Source organism: Lampetra fluviatilis, chromosome 16 (genome assembly GCF_964198595.1).
Source record: "Lampetra fluviatilis chromosome 16, kcLamFluv1.1, whole genome shotgun sequence".
Lineage (NCBI taxonomy): Eukaryota > Metazoa > Chordata > Hyperoartia > Petromyzontiformes > Petromyzontidae > Lampetra > Lampetra fluviatilis.
The window spans coordinates 6675907-6700028 of record NC_136290.1 but is presented as its reverse complement, the minus strand read 5'-3'; the positions used below and the strand labels follow the sequence as shown (position 1 = coordinate 6700028).

General features: G+C 42.4%; 1 protein-coding gene across 1 annotated transcript; it reads left to right on the top strand.

The window, feature by feature from the left end:
* The first annotated feature begins 452 nt into the window (after positions 1-452).
* Positions 453-21914, top strand: LOC144936399 (uncharacterized). Its single transcript, XM_078863449.1, has 12 exons — positions 453-538; positions 2295-2370; positions 4332-4393; positions 7212-7392; positions 9842-9879; positions 10598-10808; positions 13182-13301; positions 14388-14433; positions 15109-15249; positions 15850-15997; positions 18742-18837; positions 20895-21914. The coding sequence occupies exons 3-12, from the start codon at positions 4355-4357 to the stop codon at positions 21006-21008; spliced, it is 1134 nt and encodes a 377-aa protein (XP_078719575.1). The 5' UTR covers positions 453-538; positions 2295-2370; positions 4332-4354; the 3' UTR covers positions 21009-21914.
* Positions 21915-24122: the final 2208 nt, after the last annotated feature.

Sequence of the window (24122 nt, the reverse complement as noted above, 5' to 3'; positions counted from 1 at the left end):
AAAAAAATCAGAGTAATAGTAACCTTTGAATATCACTATGAACACGTTATTCAAGGGTGTAATGTGATACGTTTTGAGAAACCATCGCTGACTTTGAACCTTACATCAACTTTAACAGTTAAAGTGGTGAGAACCCCACCCAATGCTATCCACCCAGCTACACTCCAGCCGAAAGTGTGTCGTGAGAGCATGCAACTGCTTTAACAAACATACAACACTGTGGGTTTTGTTTAACTCCACGATTCTAATAATCCTCTATTCAGCTCGGAGACATTCAAGTGGGTCCTCTAAGATTCGCTTTTCAAGTCGATGAATGCTGGTTGGGGTGTATTATTAACTTCACAATAACTGTGTGTGTGTGTGTGTGTTCATGTGCTGATGGTTTGTTAGCATGGACAACCCGGACATGATGGAGTGTCCCATTTGTGGGCGATTGTTTAAGCACTGGGAAATACAATTCCACTGTTCCACTTGCCAGAACTTTTCATCTCCATCGCAGTGCAGCGATGATACGGAGTGGAAAGACCGCGAGAATGAGGTGAGTTTAAAACAATTGTGTTAGCTCATGAAAAAGTTGTACGAGTGAGAATTCAAACTGAGATTCTTTATCATCGTTAGCCATTGCCTATCCACTGCTGGATAAAGGCCTCCGAACGCCGTCTCTATCCCTTCATGGTCCTGTGTGGCTACAGTTGGATCTTCTCGACATGAACATTTACCATCACTCCACGGTGGTTGCCCTCTGTGGTGCATTCTCTCCGTTGGCTACCGTTCCATCACTTTTGCCCATGAGCCATACCCCTGGCTATGTGCATCATCTGAGGCGTACTTACTCCTCTGTGGGCCATATTACCACACATTTGGTGTTTGCCAACAGCACGAGCTGTTTGCCACTTGCAAAGGTCCTAATTGTAATGACAAGGACATGGTCTCACTTGGTGCGTGCACGTACAAGCAGAAACATGTTTACACAACATTAGTACACTGTTTGTGAATATATGAAAGGCCTGTGTTGAGTTTAACAAATAGGCTTTCGCAACCAATGTTATTCATTATTTTTCTTTTTTTGGGTCAGATCGCTGTGTGAGTAAAATCTGTGTCGTAAACCCTCCTCCACCCGACACTGCAAATTAATAAAGTTGTCACGTGATGAACAAACGTATCTATGGGACCTTTTTTCTAGTATCAAAATGATGAAAAAATAAAAAAAAATCCCTGTATCAATATGATGAAAAAATAAGAATTATTTTATCTTTTTTTATACTGGTAAAAAAGTCCCATAGATATAACTGCTCAAGCCGAGATATTAAGCTTGATACTTGAATGATTTTTGTACTGTTCGCCTTTTTGTGTCCTCTGGCTTAACACTCATAAGACAAGGCCGTACAGAATTCTGCCTGGTGTAGGTCAATTAGTTTCAAAGACAATGCAAATATTATTAGAGCATGTTTCTTTTGATTGTTTCGACACAAGTATGTGTGGTTAATGCAGACGTGATGCCTTGTAATAGGTATCTATTTGGTGTTTCAAAATCTTAACATCTGTTTGATTGCCAGAAAGTGTAAAGCCTATTTCTTATTTTTTCATCATGAACAAGCGTACCGATGTATCACTGGCTTCACCCACGTGTTGGAGAACAAGTCACAACACTTAGTAATAGGTTTTTACCCTTTCAACTGGTACAAAAACTGACACCTTTATACAAGGCATCATGTTTGCAATAACCACAACACAAGCAGTCAAAATGCAAACAAAAAGAAACAACTCTGATAATGATAATGATATGCACTGTCCTTGAAGTTGATTGGTCCACACCCGAGACAGCTTTTCTTAGAGCCTAGTCTCCATTTTTTTTTGAGTTGTACGCCTTTTGGCGTCATCTGGTCCAACACCAATGGAGACTAGGCTCTAAGAAAAGCTGTCTCGGGTGTGGACCAATCAACTTCAAGGACAGTGCATATCATTATCAGAGTTGTTTCTTTTTGTTTGCATTTTGACTGCTTGTGTTGCGGTTATTGCAAACATGATGCCTTGTATAAAGGTGTCAGTTTTTGTACCAGTTGAAAGGGTAAAAACCTATTACTATATGTTTGCCACTGGTAAAGGAGATGTCTCATAAAGTCACAACACTTTAACAATTGAGTACGGGCGTTCCGCTGGTAATTCCAGCCAGCATCATCAGACAGTTTTCAAATATCTCAAACTGCCCTCCAGTCTAGGGACTTTCAAATGCGTAATTAAAGAATGTCGTAATGTGACGCTCATGCTCCTCGAAACGATGTGCACATGTGCAGTCAAAGCAGGGTGCGACAAAGCGTCACGAAGATGAAAACGAAGGGATACGAAAACGTGTCTCTTTCGACGATCCAGGTATTGAAATTCCTTCGTGCTCTACGAAATAAACCGAGTTTCAAATAATATTATAGGGTAAATAACTTTTTTTCGATGTTATATAGAAATGTATATGTGAAGTAACTTTTGCCATTTTCTAAAACGGAATTGTGTCTCTTTAGCAGCTGCTTTTTGCCATCGTGTTTTTTATGTAATTAACGTGTTGGGTTTTTTTTCGTTTAGAAGTGTCCTGATTTTCACTGTGCTTGGATGTACTCCATCACGGGTCGATTCCTTTCACATAACACCCTAAACACATTTATTTGAGAAAATACAAAGGACATGTCAGTGTCTATCCTATTCACGAGCAGTCTACGGTATTTGTAAAGACGTATACACTTGTTTTGCATGCTATTGATTTTCTAAAACACTTTAACTATAATAAGTGGCACTTGTTTGTATAAAAATAAAACGCTCATTGTCAACGCCGTAGAGACACTGTGTTTTCTTGGAATGATAGCTCCCTATTGTATTTTCATTTTAACGAGTACACTTCTACATACTGTACAATATACACAACTGGGTGATGCTGTGAACAACATTGCGGTTTGAAGGTTACGAGTTTAAATCCAGATTTGGGGTCAATTTAACGCATTATTTATCTGGCGGTTAATAAAATGAACAACATTGGAGAGACAAATTCCAGCCATGTTAGTGTGGAATTTCTCCCACAACACTTCAAAGTAAGTAGAACATTTACAGTACTCGCAAATCACCTCAATGGGATGAAGCCACATTGCAGCATGTGCCCACCCCCTGCTGTGGAACTACTGCAGGTGATACTCACATGTGAAGCATAGCACCTGCACAGAGGGCAGTGCAGCCAATGCGACTGTTGTCCATAGTCAAGGTTTTTTGGGTTGGATCTCGTAAATGTGTCATTAACTCGACACAGCCAATTAGTAAGATTTGTCACGTAAACAAAACGTGATCATTAGTTAACACTTCGGTGTTGGAGAGTAAACCCACAAAATAAAAAATGTGAGTTCTACGTTTCGCTGGTGATTACAGCCAGTTTCATCAGGTGATATTCCAGAATTGTGATGAAGTCTTTCTGTTTCAGTCTTAAATAGAGCAAAGGTAATCTCGTTAATGTGAGCCTATCAGGTGCAAAGACCAGAGGGGAGTTAATTTAGTGATGTAAATTACGATAGATTACGTTAATCTGAGAATATGCAGTACCTATTAATGGTTGGGTTAGTCACAGTTAATCAACATTCCATTAATCAAAATACAGGGTGCTTCAAAGAAATGTTAACACTTATATGAGAATATCGTTTTTAATGGAAAATAACGGATACTACCCTGTAACATCATGATAATAGATGTATGTTAATAGCTTCAAAAATTCAGTCTCCACTTGTTCACCATCATTGTCAACACGTGCCTGGAATCTTCTCCAGGTGGTCTCCAGAGCTCGGAGGCACATTTATTGTAGTTTCGTTGCAAATTCTCAGAAGTGTTAACATTCGTTCGAAGCACCCTGTATATCGATTGTTAAATACTCCTCCGTCGAAACGACCCCCCCCCCCACCCTTCACCAACCCGCACTGACCTGTGGTGGTGAAGTATGCCCAAATAACCTCGACGATCCGCACGGCGTGGAGAGGCCATCACCCAACACTGGGTTGACGAAAGGGCTATACAGTAATTCTAGATTTTAAGCTTTCGTGACTGCAAGTATTCATATTCTTAGGTTTTTTTCGGAAGCTTGTGTTGCCTCCGAAACGTCGTGATTTTTATTTTATTTTCATTTTACTTTTATTAATTAAAATTTTTTACCTACGTGACTTTACCGAAACAACCTAAGAATATGGCTATACAGTACTTTTATATTGCATCTGCACGTCGCAAAGACATTGCTGTGCAGATCATTTGTAAAGTAACAAAATTCATTTTTTATATTCTCAAGACATTAATTATCAACAACGATTTTACAGAACGTGAAGATCACTTTGGCAAGATGGAATGGCACGCGGGGAGAGATGAAGGTGATAAGAAGGTAAGAACTTCACCCCAGCAGAGTTAACATCACCGACAATGACCACAACTATCGTTTAAACTCGCATCACGTGTTCATACAGTTGTGTTAATCGATGGGATTCAGCTCCATTGATGGAACCACAAAGGGCTCTTATATTCCATCCGCTCATTTATCTCGGGTCCATTGGAGGGATCTGCAAGTTATCGCTACATCATCCAAGGTGCGGATTAGCCAAGCTTGCAAGGTAAAAAGAAATGTCTTTACATGCGCGCGCTGCTTTAATTACGAGCTGCTCTTCACTCGTCGAGGGTCAGTGACTAGACGTCCATGTGACCACGAAAACACTTCGGCAAGTGAACCGATTACTGTTTTAAAAAATCGATAAAACAGACGGTGCATTCGATGTATCCATCCTGTTCTATATAGGTAAACAATACAATTTCACAGCCTAATCATTTGCATTGTCCATTTTTTTTTATCTGGGCCACCTCTTTCCCCCTGCCCCGATTACCCCAGACAATCGACAGTTGAATACTAATACACAGGATATCGTATCAGCGGGTGCGGTTCAATGTTTCACTGTCCACTCTCCGTCAGCAATGCTCTGTACGAAGTACAACAACTCATCATAGCCACGGTGGATTGTGTTGAACACAAATACATAAACAAACAGAGCGTCTGCCTCACCGTCACCGTCACTGCCACCATCATCATCAACCATCAATCCGCTGCTGGATAAAGGCCTCCCAAAGCAATCGCCACGTCTCATGGTCCCACGATACAAGAGTGCATACAAGCACCTGCACATTTCGTTACATCATCTCTCTCCATGCTAGATCTCCTCTTGGGCATGATCCCGCACTTGGTTCACAATGTAAAAGTTACATTTGTAAAAATCATATTTCAGTCCAACAGCCTGTATGGAGACCTACTTGACCAAAATACGTATTATGGCAGCATTTATTTTAAGCTGCAAGACTCTTGGACTCTTGACTTTCTGAGTATCATCGACAGAGTTTGGCATATTAAACACAATTATTCAAGGTTAAGTGGATTGCTAGACAACAGCATTTGATCAAAATTAGAATTCGTAAAATTCATGACCAATATAATTAATATTTTGTTTCCACGCGAGAACTGAGTTTTGTTAACATCTGGTTATGCGTATAAAGTTGTCAAAAACGTACTTGCACTTCAACTTTCCTCCAATTTGGTGAAAAACCAAATCGACTGCTATATTTGCCCACGTGACAACTTGATTTGTCTATGTCAGGTGGTGGAGGGCGATCGTTAAAAAAAACGACAGACCTACACAACGACCTCACCTAAAATAAACTAAGTACGAATCATAAGCTACAAAAAGCTGCTGAAAAACATTCTTCCATAAAGTACACAGACTGGTGGACTACAATAGTATTTCATATTTACGAGGTAATAGTGGAGGCACTTAAACCTTTGGCAGTGTGAGCAATGAATTTCAGGGATGTACCTGTTTTAATACATAGACTTGTCTGCTTATTTATTAATGTATTGCCCACAATCCACCACGACCGAGCATAATAATGAGTTTTATCAAATTCACCGTTTTCCTCTGAATATACCCCACAGTGTTGATGGAAATGCTCCTGCTTATTCTTTCGCATATATACAGTACATGGAAAGCCCCGTTGTCAATTCACATCCAGAATTATTTTACCAGGTTAGTGAAGGCAGGGGGAACAGAGCCATGGTAGCATAGATGTACAGTACAACAAGTTGCTTTTTTCTGCCCTGCCCGCTGCTGCCCACCACGTAACCCAGCATAAATTCTTCTTGGTTCTTTCGGTAAAGTCACGAAGAAGGGAAGTAATAAAATAATAAAAATAAAACATAATAAAATAATTCTCACGACGTTTCGGCCACAACACAAGCAGCCGTCCTCAGGTGAAGACCAGGTCTGTCGAGGACGGCTGCTTGTGTTGTGGCCGAAACGTCGTGAGAATTATTTTATTATGTTTTATTTTATTATTGTATTACTTCCCTTCTACGTGACTTTACCGAAAGAACCAAGAAGATGAGTCCCTGCAGTCACGAAAGCTTTAAATCGAAATCCAGCATAAATTGTCACACAGGCTTCACACTCTGCTGATGAGACTCATCAAGGCGAAGCAGACGATTACCTGCTTCAACAAATGCTGCCGGAAAACACAAGGCCCATAGGCCGTTGGTCATTAACACAATTTTATTTTGACACGGTGAAAAATACGCTTGTTTTTTCCATTTATTGTCTCTGTAAAGGTGTGTGTGTGTATGTGAGAGTGTTGTTGTGGGGAGCGGTAGTGTAGTGGTTAGCGCGCTGCGCTATGAACCCGGCGACACGAGTTCGATTCCCGTTCACGGCCAACACCAGTGACGATTATCTGAACCGGTCCCGGGCCTCCTCTAGGTCGACTCAGCCTCAAATGAGTACCTGGTGCGGTGTGTAAACATTGCCACTAGGGAGACAAAGGCGGTCGAGCGTGGTGCTGGCCACCCACCCCCTCGTGTGCCGTTCCGGCCTTCATAGGTGCTCGCTAACAGCACTTGCCCCTACAGTCTGTTAAGGCTATATGGGGGATCTTTGTCTTTATCTTTGTTGTTTATCTGAACCAGTCTTGGACCTCTCTTAGGATGACGCTAGTTTCTGGCCACACCGTCCCCTTGTGTGCCATTCCGGCCTCCATGGGTGCTCGCTCATAGCACTCACGTTCCCCAACAGTCTGTGAAGGCTACATGTGGGAACCTTCGTCTTTCTTCTGAGGCTGGTGGTTGTGGTGGTGGTGGCCCTGATGTTAGCAATGTCCCTCCACTCTGGCAGGACCAAGCAGAGGGAGAGTTCGAGCCATGCCAGTCGTGTCCCGTGTGCTCCGACATGTTTCCGGAGGATATCATCAATTTGCACGTCGATTACTGTTTGGAGAACAATGACGAAGCACAGCAACACGTGCCCAGGACTGACGTTCCCAATCTCGAGTCTTCACCCAATCAGCACTCTCAAGGTAATTCTTACCCTGCATGGACACGGCTGTAAAGATACACAAGCAGTGACTTTAGCTAAACACATATTTGCGTCAGGGATGAGTTTTTAATTAAAATGTTGAATATTTTTTTATTCTTGATTTAAAGCTTTCGTGACTGCAGGAATCCATACTATTTGGTTCTTTTGGTAAAGTCACGTAGGTAGAATAAAATAAAATAAAACAAATCACGATGTTTCGATTGCAACACAAGCAATCTTCATCAGGTGGGAAAACCCCAGCCTCACGTCCCCCCCCCCCCTCTCTCTCTCCCCCCTTGCCCCTCCCCCCTTTCTTACCTATATAACCTCTTGCCACGGCAGCTCTCCCACTTCAGCAAATTTTCTTGCTGTGGTTTTCCCACCTGATGATGATTGCTTGTGTTGCAATCGAAACGTCGTGATTTGTTTTATTTTATTTTATTTCTAACTACGTGACTTTACCGAAAGAACCAAAGAGATGTTTTTCTTCTGATGTTTAGAGGACAATTTTGTATTTTGTGGATGTATTCAAATAATTTACTTGATTTATTAAGGTGACGTGTCTTCCACGTGATAAGCCACTTCGTTGAGCTGTCATTTGTGGCCAGGTCGTTTCTGAAAAAGAGCTACATAGCTCAGTGGGCCTTACCTGGTAAAAAAAAATGTTTTGAGTTTAAACTTATCCGATGCCACATTATGACACTTTTGGTCACAAAAGAGCAGGCGTGACATTGTGGGAGCGATATCACTTGTATGTGTGTATGCTGAACTTCTTTCGCACCGTACGTAGCCAACCGTGCTTATCGGAGGTGAATTCACATTTTCGGATGAGTCCAAAGGCAAAAAAAAATTTGATCATCAGAAGTTACATATAAATATCGACTTTATATTTAGACCTTGTGGTTTCATTTGGAGTTTGGGGACACACCACTCATTTCTATAACATAGCTGCAACACAGCCTAGTGCATATCTGTCAACCCGTATGGTTTACGGCCGTTTCAATGCAACACATTTTTTTGTGTTTCTCCCTTGTGATGGGATGTTATAGGATAAAAGTTGAGATTTATAGGGGCACAGGGTGACCAATAAGGTCTGAATTTGTCAGAGGTGTGGACTCGAGTCATGTGACTTGGACTCGAGTCAGACTCGAGTCATGAATTTGATGACTTGCGACTCGACTTGGACTTGCATAACAATGACTTTGTCCCACCTATGAGATGTGGACTCGAGTCATGTGACTTGGACTCGAGTCAGACTCGAGTCATGAATTTGATGACTTGCGACTCGACTTGGACTTGCATAACAATGACTTTGTCCCACCTCTGGAATTTGTCTGTAATAAGCTAGGCACTAAGGTATGCTCGTGGCAATCAGGTCCCAGTTAAATGTATTTAAATGTATTTATTACATTAATCCTTGTTTCATCTGCACTCTCAGTTTTTTCCCATTTTAAGTCCGTATAACATCATGATATATTTCACATTGTTATACAATGTATAGATAAATTACCGTAGATCTTATTGTACACATTGCTGTCCTTCCACCGCACCTCCGATTCGCACGGTTGGCTACGTGCAGTGCGAAAGAAGTTCAACAAACAAACATGGGCTTTTGTTTGCACGGATAGCAACACTGTGCTGCGACCTTGGCAACCTGATGTTGACTACCTGGTCACACCTAAAGTCCGTGGCGAGTCGTATCCAAATTATCCTGTCCCTCCCCTAGGTCGACTCAGGCATAAACGAGTATTCGGCGTGTTAAAAATCAAGGGTGGACATTAATAATGTTGCCCACAACGCTCACTCGTATGCCATGCCCGGCGGGCCTTAATGGGTGCTTGCTTCAAGCGCTTCTCCCGAAAGTACTCGGAGAAGCTACATGAGGGATCTCTGTGTATTTAAAGTTCAAGTTCATTTATTAGGTATAGCCCTGTGAGCCATTCGGCTCTTGAATCGGGTGCAACCGCAACAAACAAAAAACAAAAACATGAACAAAAAAACATCTTAAAGTGAATATGTGACCGAGTGCAAACAGAAAATCCAAGAAAAGACAGCAAAATATTGCAGAAAAAAACGCCGTACACCAACGCCGTGTGCAAAAATTCCAGTGGGATGCAAGTCAAACAACCAACAACAACCACAAGACAACTTAGATTAAGGCCATCAGTCTAACTCTGTACTACAACAAACAAACATGGCTAAACCAATACACTTTTCGAAATCACCAAAATAAAGCAATGAAACCAATGAAACAGTGCTCATAGGAACTGTGCAACTGTTTTCCCACAATGCAGTTGGATGACTGTAGCGTAGGCAGACAAGTAGGACAACCATCGTGGGTAGCGACAACCCAGTGAGCTCACGTCGGTACGCTTCCACGAGGTCAAGTCTAAACATTTTGTATACAAGTCAGTTGTTTTCTGCCTTGTGTTTTGTGATTGAATGCTCAGATGAATCGATGGAACGTCATGAGGACGAGACCGATGATGTAAGTGAAACTGTGCTTTCTGTATTATAATTATAACAGTACAATGTTGAAATTGCATTATCCTTTGGTTAGTTATTTCAGAACCTACTGAGGTACAATAGCTGTTTTTTTAATGAACAGCTGTGCACGTAATTAAAATTACTTTTTAATTTAGAATTTTGTGATTTCATTGATGTTGATGATATTGTTGGTGGGGATGATGGCGGTGTTACTGATGATGATGGCGGTGTTGGTGATGATTATGATGGGGGTGATTATGGTGGTGTTGGTGGTGATGATAGTGGTATTGTTGGTGATGATGGCAGTGTTGCTGGTGATGATGGTGGTGCTGGCGATGATGGCGGTGTTGGTGGTGACAATGGAGCGAACACCGGTAACAATTATCTAAACCGGTCCTGGGCCTCCTCAAGGTCGACTCAGCCTCAAATTAGTACCTGGTAAAATGTATAAACATCGCCAACGGGAAGACAAAGGCAGCCGGGCGTGGTGTTGGCCACCCATCCCCTTGTGCACCGTTCTGGCCTTCATAGGTGCTCGTGAACAGCACTTGCCCCAACAGCCTGTTTAGGCTATATGGGGATCTTTGTATTTTGATGGTGCTGGTGGTCATATTGACAGTGACGGTGGTCGTGAGGGTTTTAATAGTGGTCGTAACAATTAAATTGGTTTTGATGATGACAAAGATGATGACGATGATCATGATGAATGTGTTCTCCAGCATTCCGAAGATAAAGAAGAACAGGACACAAAATCAGAGGACACAGAAGAAAAGCACCTGGAGGAGGCTGCATCGGAACAAGTGAAGGGGCAGGATGAGGATGGAGAGGGGATACCCTGTCCTCTGTGCCAATACCGCTTCCCAGAAGATGTTCTACAAGATCATGCCGAAATGTGTGGGGAGCACGCAGATGTCATCTCCCGGTTCATCAGTAAGCCCCCACATTATGCACTCTATCATATCAGCATTCCACACCTACAGTGTCACTCACCACTCTGTCTCCTTACACAGAGATCATGAGGGGCACCAAGAGGAAGTCCTCTCTTCAAATGGTGGCCTAGTGTAAGATTAGACCTTGGAGAACAAAGGCGGTCACCGCATCGTGCATGTTCAGACCAGTTCAGCGGCCGTCTGGAATGCTCTTTCTTCCGATATTAGGAAGCCTCTGGAGTTATTGAAAACTCATGTCTATAGAGCTGTTTTTTTGTGTTTAGTATGCTGTCCTTCCCCCGCACCTCCAATTAGCGCGTTTCATTACGTACGGTGCAAAAGAAGTTCGATATACAATTGTGCAACAGCTGAGGGATCAGGTAGAACGTAGCAAGTGATCTTGACGAATGAAAGCATCAGTGGGATTGGTCCCCATGACTTCGAGACATTGACCAAAGTTGACGTCCTCTTGGATGCATTTCTATCACTTGGCTGCAAACTCCGTGGTTATAAACAAAACTAAACTATTTTTATTTCACCAGGTAAGGCCCACTGAGCTATATAGCTTTTTTTCAGAAGCAACCTGGCCACAAATGATAGCTCAACGAAGTGGCTTATCGTGTCGAAATGTATAGCAGCAAAATAGTATGAAAGTATGTTTCTAAATGTGGAGTGAAAAACCGGAGGACCCAGGGGAAAGTCCACGCTAACTTCAAATATACAGGAGTCAGGGTCGAGATCGAACCCACGACCTCCTGCATCCCAGGCGAGGGAGTTAACATCTAGACACGGTGGCCATCGTGGCAAGATGTTGAGAATAATTGTTATATACCGACTGGGAAGGAATCGTTTTTTAAACTTAAGAGATGCAATGTTAGGTGGAGCATGATGGTCAAAGGAATGTATTTCTCTCCCAAACGTTGTCCCTTTTAAACACAATAATAATTCAATCTTTATTTGAGGCTTTCGTAACTGCAGGAATCCATAATCTTTGGTTCTTTCGGTAAAGTCACGTAGGTATAAAATAAAATAAATCACGACTTTTAAAACAGTCTGCCTCAGCAGCAGACTATGCTTTCCCACCTGATGATGGACGCTTGTGTTGTGCCCGAAACGTCGTGATTTATGTTATTTTATAGCTACGTGACTTTAACAATAAGAATTGACAATGGACTTTTGCGTTCATGATACAGTAAAAAAAAACATCCTGATTTGCTGGACTTGCCCTTTCGGCAGACTGATGCTGGCGAAGTAATGGACGTATTCAATGCAGAATCCCGCCGCGCTTTGGGCTTTTGGCTCAAGGGTCAGAACGCGTGTCCACGGGGTCAGTGAGCGCGCCCACTCGCCGCCTTACTCCCCTGTGTAGGGTCCGGTGTTTTCTTCCGAAGCTCCACGTTCAAGTTTTTTTCACTCCATCTCCAAACGCGTCACTGGCATTGCTCCAATCCCTGTGTGTCTCTTGCCTCTTTCACTCTGTCCTTGTGTCAATTGATTTCCTTTTGTACCCCTCTTGTCTGCTTCTCGGAGGGCATCGACACACCTCAGCGGTGAGTCCAATGCGGCACTGAACGTTGGTCGGCACCCAAAATAACAAGATGAGACTTTTTTTTCTTCAAATTCGGTAAACAAAAAAAACCTGAATATTTCAAGAGCCACCTAATGCGATGTGAGCACAAAGACGGTGGGGTCCTTGATAGATGACGTCACGAAGCAGCCCTGAAAGAGCAGCACACGGGTCCGGAGCCGCAGGTAGCCGTTCAAATACTTTTTTTTTTATATTTGCTGGTTTATTCCAGGATGTTTCTGTTACGCGTCGTCGCTTTAAGATGTTCTGTGTTCATATTTTGTTTGTTGCGGTTGCACCCGACTTAAAAGCTGCATGGCTCACAGGGCTATACCAAATAAATGAAAACTTGAAGCCTCGCACAGACCAACACACAAGAACTACGCACAACTCAGTTTGATCTGCGCTTTCAATGTTGATTTTAAGCTTTCGTGACTGCAGGAATCAATACTCTTTGGTTCTTTCGGTAAAGTCATGCATGTATAAATAAAATAAACCAAATCACGACGTTTTGATCGCAACACAAGCGGTCGTCATCAGGCAATTATATTTTATTTATAACTACATGACTTTACCGAAAGAACCAAAGAGTATGCTTTCAATGTTAAATGTGCTTTGGATAGTTACGTGGTGTTCTATTTTCTTCCGCATTTTTAGTTTGTTACATTTTGCAGCTGGTCAAACCTGTCAGCCTTCCCCCTTATTTGTCCGGCGAGCTGGGGTATCATAGTATTCACAATAATGTGTTGTCGTCCGTTGCTGTGAAAGATAACGTTGGATTAAACGGAACTTATTTTTGTGTTTCAGATTCGGAGCCCTATAATTGTCCCATTTGCAATGAAGCTTTCCCCATCCCGCAACTCCTTGAGCATGCACAAGTCTGCGATGGATGGAGGAACAAAGAAGAGGGCAAGGCCAAGTCCAAAGGTAGCGTTTTGTTTTTAAAATATCCCCCGTTGCGAATCTGTCATTCGTATACCAGCTGAGTTGAGCTTGCAGTATTTCCGTAGAGCACCTTGTGTGTCGGTATTTACTATTTAACAGAATAAATTGCAGACCCCCTGGCTCAAAGAAGGATTAAGTAAAGTTCATCTCGGTTGTGTTCCTAAATCAGTGGGTCAAAACTTCCACAATTGTATGGTTAGAGGTCAGTCTCTCCATCGAGTTTCCCAATCTCCATTCCTCATGGCTTATCACTGCACGCCATTCCAAGTTTACCACGTTAAAGTACAAACTACGCACTACACGTGCCTAACGATGGCTAAGCACTGAATCGCATTGCATGGAGAGCACACCTTCTTTTGAAACGGCGATGTCCACGTTCATTTTTAAATGGGGTCTCTCTCCCTTAAATGACTTTGTACGTGAAGAACGGTAAACATGAAAATGCCCGCCGTGGTGGATCACACGGACTGGGATTTGGGATACCCTTGGATAACAACGATTTGACCTCCCTTTAAAAAAAAATGAAGTGTAATTCACTTCATTGACCTGACGGGAGTTTGGGCTGAAGTTGACCCCTGATCAGGATATGAACTTCACGACCTTCCGATTGTGAGTCGAGCCCTCGTGCGAAGAGCACCGCTCGGAAGGAAACACGATTGTAGAGTACATTGCGCTCCTTTCATACCGTACGCAGCCAACGGTGCTGATCGGAGGTGTGGGAAATTAAGAGTGCGTGCGCGGTGGCCTAGCTGTCGAGAGTGCGTGGGTTGCAACTCCACCAGGGCCCGTGGCCCCCACGGACAGATGCCGGTGCCAGGCTATAAAAGAGTGGGGCAATTGGACAGGGGGGGGTGGCGGGCATTTCATTCCTTGCACCAGGGCCCGTGGCAACCACGGCTCTGCCGCTTTATGTGCGATTGCGAGCACAGTCACGGGGGATCTTCTAATTGCTGTGAGTTCATCTCTTGGACATCTGTGAGAAAAGGAATGTATAGTGCATTGAATTCCTCCAGTATAAATACATATTCTGTTTCTGAACTGATCTGTAGTGTTTTCTATTTGTTGCAGTTGATGAGGAAGAGGAAAAAATCAACAGCCAACGTATACTTGACAGGTATCTTTTTCTCTCGATGTCAGCACAAACTTTTTACAAATAACAATCCGTGTGATATATTAGTCTCAGAAATGTGTCTGCTGAAACAGGTTTCAGCCCAACACTCTCAACCAGACTCATCCTGGTCTCTTGAGTTCTCGCCACGTAATATAAATGAACTCGACTTGACGCTCAGGTAACTTGTATCAACTCCCAGTATAGGGATGCCACAAGTGAATATGCGCATGTAATGTTCATATTTAAGGGCTTGTCTCTTGGATTTTTCCTCACTTGATACAGTAAATTTAGCTGTGACGGTCCCACCTGATGACGAAAACTTGTGTTGCCTCCGAAACGTCGTGATTTATTATTTTATTGGCATTATTATTTTATTTTTCTTATTTATTTTTACCTACGTGACTTTACCCAAAAAACCTAAGAGTATGAATCCTTGCAGTCACGAAAGCTTCAAATCTAAATTTAATGTTCAGAACATCGTCAAGTGACATAATTCCAGGTATGAAATTAAGGATCCTGTATCGGGTTACTTTGGTGAATGCTTAATACATTATATAGCGAGGAAATGTTTCATGACTTGTCAAGCTCAATATAGAGACGTTTTGAGGTTTGTATTTTTTGCGGATGTCTACTTTTCGGCGTTGGTAACACTGAGTTGCGGTTCATTTCTCTCATCAGATTACTACAAAATTGCGTTGACGGCGGTGAAGGTAACACAGAGGGTGCCGTGGCTACAAGAGACAATTCTACGGAGTCATCGCTAATTACAATTTTTACAACAATCAGCAACCTTCTAGGCAAGGACAGCAATTGGACAAAGTGAGCCATAGCGCACACAAGAACACAATAAACAAGAGACAACTCTTTGGCAGTGTGGTTTGAGTGTCCCAAAAATAGTGCATCGTGTTGAGTTTTATGTTTATTAGGGCTAGTGCTGGAGCATGCGGCCCATAATCCTGCACTAGATACGAAGATTGTTGCATCAAAGAAATGTTCAGCTCATGCAATCTAGGCCCGCAGCACTGTTGTTCAAGTGCCCAACTCACAATCACAACGGTGCTGAGTTAAAATCGTCGTCGGAGGGCATTCCAGTGAATCGTTTTACTGAGGCCGACAAAATGAGTTAGCACTGAAGGAAGTCAACAACGTTATTGTGTTGTAGAGAGAATGCCCTTTGCCACAGTAATGTGGAATTTTCACAACCGGTTTAGGGCCATCGGTCAAGATGAACACCACTCAAACCTCGTGTAAACACAGCGATAACTTATTTGACCTTTTTATGATATGCAGTAGAATGTTTTGCCTTTAGAGGAACATATTTAAATATTATTCAGTAGCCTCAAAGCCATCTTAAACAATGGTCTCAGACTGTAAAAATATAACCCAACTTGTAACCCTAACCCTCTTCCATACCTGCAGCGAAATGGAAGAAATGTGGAAGCAATGTGATGGAAGCCCCTTCAAGTTTATTGACAAGATCATGAAACTAAACAATTCCAGTAAAGGCGTGAGTAGCATCGGTCCAAACAGCCTTTTTTTTGAAATAGTCAAGTTCGTCATGAGAAAAGTAAGTCTTTTTTTTTATCAAACTATTGTTTATCTCGATTATTGAATAACCATGTACCTGTTTTTCCTATCACTTCAAAGTCTTATCACTCCACACAATCGTTGTGCATGCTGGCAGGTTATGTTGGTCAAATAACAGAATGTTTATCCTATCTGACTACAGTGTACTATGTAGCCGCGCCTGAGTGAGTGACTAACATGAATTTTAATTTGCTATGAGGGTTACAACGTGAACCGCTGGTACAGTACTAAAAAATGTCAGGTCTGTAGTTCAAACGTCATCAATATATTTGTTTTATTTTGGACCTCTCAAATTTAAGGAGCAAGATTATTGAACTTTTTACATTTTAACCCAAGGCCCATGAAGGTCAGCATTTGTATGTTTCCAATTATAGCAAAAGTAACAAAACATCAAGATATAAAATGTAAACACAAGCATCACTGATTTTCAGCCCTTACAAATTAGGAGATAAATACTGTATATTGAACTCATTTTTTTTACTTAGCCATGCAGATGTTTGTATCTGGAGATTTCCAATGTGCCAAACATTTACTTAACTATTGACTTTTTTGAAGCATGCCATACTAAAGCTGATAGAACGTGAGCAAAATCTGTTTTCAGTGACCGGCATTATAGACAGTTGTGTCGAAAAACAAGTTCCAGTGGTGTGTTAAAATACCATTACGATGTTTGCGCGTCAAAATATAAAGTAACATTTGAAAAGATGAATATAAAATATATCCATTTCAAGCAATTTTGATTTGAAGCTTCCGTGACTGCAGTAATCCATACTTTTTGGTTCTTTCGGTAAAGTCACGTAGAGTAGAAAAATAAAATCAAACAAATCACGACGTTTCGGGCGCAACACAAGCGTCCGTCATCAGGTGGGACAACCACAGCAAGAACAAATTGCTGAAGTGGGAGAGATAGCTGCCGTGGCAAGAGGTTATATAGGTAAGAAAGGGGGGAGGAGCAAGGGGGGAGAGAGAGAGGGGGTGTGTGGGGTAGGGGGAGGGGGGCGCTCGGGGGAGAGAGGATGTGAGGCCGAGGGGGGGGAAGTGGGCGGGGCTGGAAGTGGGAGGCTGGGAAAGATGTGGATGCGGGGAGAAATTAACTCGGCAACATAGGCTAGTACCCGGCTGATAAGATGGAAACAACCAGGGGCGGTTTCTTCATTAGGGCGATTGGGCGACGCACCACCAATGTCATTCAACCACAGAGTCACGCTAGCCGTCACTGTGCCTCTGGATATAGTCCAATCAGCGTCATGCTACGTTCTGTGGAGTACCGCCTCTTTTTGGGCGATTTCACTCCGGCTGAGAATCGCCCAGAGGGGTCCCATAGACTTACATTCAAAAATGTTTTTTTTCGAACGGGGGGCGCTGCAATGCATTCTCTATGGCTTCCGGGAGGGCTCGCACTAACGTGCTTACGTCATCATACGTAAGCACGTTGCATCCAACAATATTATTTGTCGCCACCTAGTGGAATCTTTAATAAAAATAAACTTGAGTGGATTGTATTAATAGTGAGTATAGAAACAAACAAGATGTATTGTAAGAGTCACTTTATTTTTCATTAATATTAAAGAAGTGAAGTTGCCTTTACATGCTTAAGCTGTTAATTTATCCTTTGCATGGGTGGACCTTATCCTTATAAATCATCCAGACATTTGCCCCCCCTGAGAGATTTTGCAGGAGCCGCCACTGGAAACAACCATAAACAGTTAAGGTTTTACTTGCTTAATAATATACTTCCAATGATTGCTCAATTTGTATCCATCTTCTCGGTTGAAGTTATGTCTATGTTTCTATATCTGGATGGCTTAATGAACAAACCTTTGATAAGCCATCCAGATATATAAACATATGCATAACTTCAACCGAGAAGATGGATACAAATTGAGCAATCATTGGAAGGATGTTATTAACCAGGTAAAACCTTAACTGTTTATGATTTTTTCCATCATATCTGCTGGGTACTACTCTATTTTTAAATCCTTTATATTAAGTTCACTTGCTTGCTTGCTTGCGCGCTTTCGACCGTGCAAATCTTTCGGTCGTTTTTTAACCCACTTCCCGTGATCCAATCGAGCTGACATTTTGCACACATACTCGTTGTGCGTGACAATTTATTTTCGTGAAAAATTTTTTCCTAAATTTTCCACTTTTTAGGGAAAAAAAATGTCATATTTAATTTAAAATACCAATGTGATAAAAATGAAACTCTTACTCAAGAAAAACAGAAATGAATAATAAAATTAAACCAATGCCACGCATATAAAGGATTTATAGTGAAAAACTTTGTTTTTACGGGTTAATTTTTTCCGAGTTAATTTCTCCCCGCATTCACATCTTTCCCAGCCTCCCACTTCCAGTCTCGCCCACTTCCCCCCCCCCCCTCACGTCCTTTCTCCCCCTAGCGCTCACGCAGCGCCCCTCTACCCCACACACCCCCTCTCTCTCTCCCCCCTTGCTCCTCCCCCCTTTCTTACCTATATAACCTCTTGCCACGGCAGCTCTCTCGCCCACTTCAGCAATTTATTCTTGCTGTGGTTGTCCCACCTGATGACGGACGCTTGTGTTTTGCGCCCGAAACGTCGTGATTTGTCTTATTTTATTTCAAGCAATTGCCGATCATTAACGTTCAACCCGAAAATATTTACACGAAGCAATAAAAGTGTTTTACATAATTTTTCCTATATGAACAACGTTTTTTTATACGAACGACACTTTGTTTTACAGATACAAAACCAGGATGAGCGTCAAACAGTTGTTGTGTATTGCAAAGGACTCTTCATCAAGCAATTATTGCCATGGGTTGAGTCGATCGGGGGATGGGTAAGCCTCAACTCGTCTGTCTGTACTGTGGAAGTCACTTCAGCTGTGCACTTTTAAATCATCCACATTGAAAACTAATTTCTTTAGAACTGCTTTTTGTGTTTAGTTTGTTGTCCTTTCTCCCGCACCTTCGATGAGTACGGTTGGCTACGTAATGAAAAACATGTGTTTAGATTCATATTCTTGGGTTTTTTCGGTAAAGTCACGTAGGTAAAAAATGTTAAATTTAAATTAATTAAAGTAAAATAAAAAATAAAATAAAAATCACGACGTTTCGGAGGCAACACAAGCATCCGTCTTCAGGTGGAACCGTCACAGCACGCGGTTCCACCTGAAGACGGAAGCTTGTGTTGTCTCCGAAACGTCGTGATTTTTATTTTATTTTTATTTGACTTTTATTAATTTTTATTTTTTTACCTACGTGACTTTACCGAAAAAACCCAAGAATATGAATCCTTGCAGTGACGAAAGCTTCAAATCTAGAATGTGTTTAGATTATTTGGCTGCTATGGATTTCCACGAGATGGGCTGCCTCGTTGGGCTATAGTTTTTGGCCAGATCTCTTCTGAAGAGGAAGCTAATAGCTCAGTGGGCTTTGCCTGGTAAAATTAAAAGCATGTTTTTTGTCATTTGCTTACCTTTCCTATACTTTGCTCCTCCTATCGTAGTTTTTGTACTGTTTGTCAGAGGTGGGACAAAGTCATTGTTATGCAAGTCCAAGTCGAGTCGCAAGTCATCAAATTCATGACTCGAGTCTGACTCGAGTCCAAGTCACATGACTCGAGTCCACATCTCAGAGGTGGGACAAAGTCATTGTTATGCAAGTCCAAGTCGAGTCGCAAGTCATCAAATTCATGACTCGAGTCTGACTCGAGTCCAAGTCACATGACTCGAGTCCACATCTCAGAGGTGGGACAAAGTCATTGTTATGCAAGTCCAAGTCGAGTCGCAAGTCATCAATTTCATGACTCGAGTCTGACTCGAGTCCAAGTCACATGACTCGAGTCCACATCTCATAGGTGGGACAAAGTCATTGTTATGCAAGTCCAAGTCGAGTCGCAAGTCATCAAATTCATGACTCGAGTCTGACTCGAGTCCAAGTCACATGACTCGAGTCCACACCTCTGCTGTTTGTTGTTGTCATGTTCTGACTTGGCCACTGGACATCTGTAAAAAAAAGAGCTTAATAGCTCGTCGGATTTCTCCAGTATAAATAAAGATTCAGATTCTGATGTTGGTTTAAATACACATGACCAACAGCAATTTGAATAATTTATAAAGTCAAAGTGTATCAAATTGCCATGGGTCTGTGCTCATCTCCATTGGCACTCTTGCAAATCGAGCTGTCGTGGTCTCTCTGCGTTATCACGTGGTTGGACAAAATGAACTTGATTGGCAGCTCTGAGCCAGTTATAAGAAATTCCACATTTGTACGTTTGGGAGCCCGTTCGTCAAAAGGGCTGTCAACTGTTGACTCCACAGTGGTACTGATGTTATACACTTCCAAGCGATGAGTTGAACCATAATACAACTTTCCAATCGTGAGTTGAGCCCACAGAGCCACCCAAGGCTTGCATATAAATTACTCCCTGTTTGAGCAAGGCTCGGTGTGTTTATATCTGAAGCGTGCCTGTATCAGAAGTTGCCCTTCGCCTGATGATGCTGGTTGTAATTATTGGCGAAACGTCGTACTCAGATTAAAAATGTTGTGGATTTGCTCTCCAACCGGTGTGCTGCACTAGTGACGAATTGGCCACGTTCTGTTTACGTGACAACCCTTACTAATTGGCTGTGTCGGGTGGTGGCGGGTTTAATGACACATTTATATTTCCGCGATCTAAAAAAAAACGACATTATGTAAGGGATGCACTGCACTTTTATAAGATGTGCTAATAACCAGCTTCAACTGTTGAAGATAATCGCCAGAACACACTGTGTGCAACCAGTGCTACTGACACCACCACGCCTTGCCATTGCTTCCACCATTGGTTCATTAAATTGGTGATCGATCGTTTCAGGATTTGCCCTCACGTCAATGCAAACGTCGTGTTTTGCAGAAAGCCTTGCTGCTGTGGCTGATCTTCCTGGTGGCCATTTGCGGAGTGGTGTATTTGGCCTACCTGTCCTACACCAAGTTCAGGGAGTGGCGCCAGGCACGGAACAAGTCTTGAAGTTGCGGCCTACGACGACATGATTATTTCAATCGGACATCCTTTATCGAAGCTGCCCGTTTACAGTCACTGGAGGACACTCTGTTCAACTGTCCAAACACACCTTTAAAAAGAAAAATACCTGAAATATCTTTGGTAACTATTTCTCGGTGTTAAGATTGTTGTATTTCTCGATGCCAAAAAACCGAACCATACATATCACAGCGAGCACAAACACGGCCATTTAAATACGCGATCTCGTACAGTTACCTTGTTATTGACTACTTTATTTACCCAAGAATGTCAGTGTGTAACGCGCGTGACGTCACTCCACGCCAGCCCCCCTCATTAATAATCATGAACAGGTGACGTCCTCCATATTGGACCCGCCCGCCATTAATAATAATTAGCGGGTGACGTCACTCCACATGGGGGGCGAGGCGTCTCCTCCCTCCTCCTCAGCGTCAACTTACAACCCTCACTACAAAGGCAGAACCCTCACATCACGCGATCTCCGTGACGTTATTGAGACATCAAAGTAAAAAAGGACGTCATGATGAACAAGGGATTATAACCTTTAAATCAGGCATGTCTAAAGTCCAGCCCGCGGGCCAATCACGGCCCGCGGTCAGATTTCATACGGCCCGCAGCTTCGGTCTTATGATGTGTTATTTATGGCTCGCTAGCTCTGTCAGAATAAATACATCATAAAACTTTGAAGATGTAATTCCTCCTTCCGCCACACGGTGGCAGCACCATTCTAATGCTCTCTGGCCCTGCATCCGTGACGCGAACTAGGCCTCAGCAAGGTAAGGTAAAAGTTAAAAGGTAAAAACAACGAGCCTACCTTTACCCTTCCTTTTACCTTACCATAATACAATCACTCTACCCTACCTTTTACCCTTTAGCAGGCAAGGTAAAAGGTAAAAAGCAACGAGCTTTAGCCTACCTTTTACCCTTACCCCATACATTTTACCCTTACCCCATACAAATTACCCGATTACAGGGTAATTACTAGGGAACTACTACACATAAACAAGGTTTATAACGGTAAATACTAGGTAGAGCGCTTTAATCATATAGAATACTCTCGATGATTCCAATTTTACACGCTTTCTTTTAACTCACTCTGTTGTTGTCGTTAATGTTGTTGTTGTATCCTCAAATCTTGAAACTCAATTGTTACCCACTTCCTAATGTGGTATCGACTGCAAACTTGGTATACTTAGGTCATACTGACGACAATACTATATTCTATCATAAAATCTAAATATTTTTTTACATTATTTTTTATATGTTATGTTTCGTCTTGGGTCTAATTGTCCACGCTCAACTGACGTTGGCTGTAAATCCCCACGGCCCCTTACGCTGTAAAAGCTTCAGGGCCACTTCCTGGAGTCGTGAAGTTCTGTAATTACTCGTACATTTCATAAAAGCGTGTTTTTAATAAAGTTTGTTTTAATATTACTTATTAAATGTAGGCCACGGACTGCGCGATGGAGCTTTTAGCGGTAAACAAGGTACCGTATTTACCGGGTAATACTTTGCGCTATCTTTACCCTACCGGGTAATTCTTCCGAGCTACCTTTACCCTACCCTTTACCTTACCCCTTGGCATGTCGACATCTTTACCGTTTACCTTTACCCTTTTACCCGGTAAAAAGGGTAAATTACCTTACCTTGCCGAGGCCTACCGCGAACCCTTCTCGAATCATTTCTGCCATGCCGACTGCAAAAAAAATGAGAAAAGTTGACAGTGAGGGCCGCCGCTTTCAGGAGCGGTGGGAATTACAATACTTCTTCACTGGAAATCGAGGAAAATGTGTTTGTCTAATTTGTAAAGAGACGGATGCCTTGTTTAAGCATTTCAACGTAAAGAGACACTACGAGACTAAACATGCTACAACATACGACAAGCTAACAGGGAGTGACCGCGCTGAAAAAGTTAAGCAACTCCAAGCTGCTCTGGCATCGCAACAGCGATTCTTCACGCGGGCCTGTGAGTCAAAGGAAACATCACTAAAGCCAACTATGAAGTGGCCATGTTAATAGCTAAACATAGCAAATCTTTTACTGAAGGTGCGTTTATCAAAGACTGTGTCATGAAAATGGTGGAGAACATTTTCCCCGAGAAGAAGCAAGAATTAATTAATGTTTTCCTGGCACGCAACACTGTGGCACGGAGAGTTGAGGACATATTGTCAGATATTCAGAGACGACTGGGGGACAGGGGAGTGGCTTTTGATTATTTTTCATTAGCCTGCAATGAAAGCACCAATGCATCTGACACTGCACAACTACTTATTTTTTTAAGAGGAGTTGATGAAAACATGAACCTGACAGAGGAGCTGCTTGACCTCAAAAGCCTTAAAGGGCAAACCAGAGGAACAGATGTATTCGTTTCAGTTTGTGAAGCTGTTGATGATATGAAACTACCATGGAGTAAAGTTTCTGGGATCATTACCGATGGTGCGCCTGCCATGGCTGGTGAGCGAAGTGGATTGTCCACACTGATCTGCAATAAAGTCAGCGAAGAAGAAGGCAATGCTATTAAACTTCACTGTATCATTCACCAGCAGGCTCTCTGCGCCAAACATCTCAAATTTGACGATGTTATGAACCCAGTGGCAAAGGCAATCAATTCTATTCGCTCTAAAGCTCTATACCACCGACAGTTTCAGCAGTTCTTGCGTGACATCCAGGCTGAATACGGTGACGTAATATATCGCAACGATGTGAGGTGGCTAAGTTGGGGGTCCGCACTGCAGCGATTTTTCTCTCTCAAAGAGGAAATTGGACATTTTTTGGGTGAGAAGGGACAACCAATGGAAGAACTGTCCGATCCTGTATGGCTGGCAAATCTGGATTTTTTTTTGGTTGACATAACGAAGCATCTGAATGCGCTGAATGGATGCAATGGATATTACGTCGCGGTCTGCTTTTCGCTTGCAAGTTTCAGATTTACTGAAATACACCCGTCAATTGGACGGGCAAAAGGCTCGTAAATGATAACAAAAAAAGGTTGAGAAACGCAGAGCTCAATGAAATGTCAGTGTCGTGCCTGTGAGCCAAGTTCACATCACTGAACATATAAAATTTTGACTTAAAACTTTCGTGACTGCAGCAATTCATATT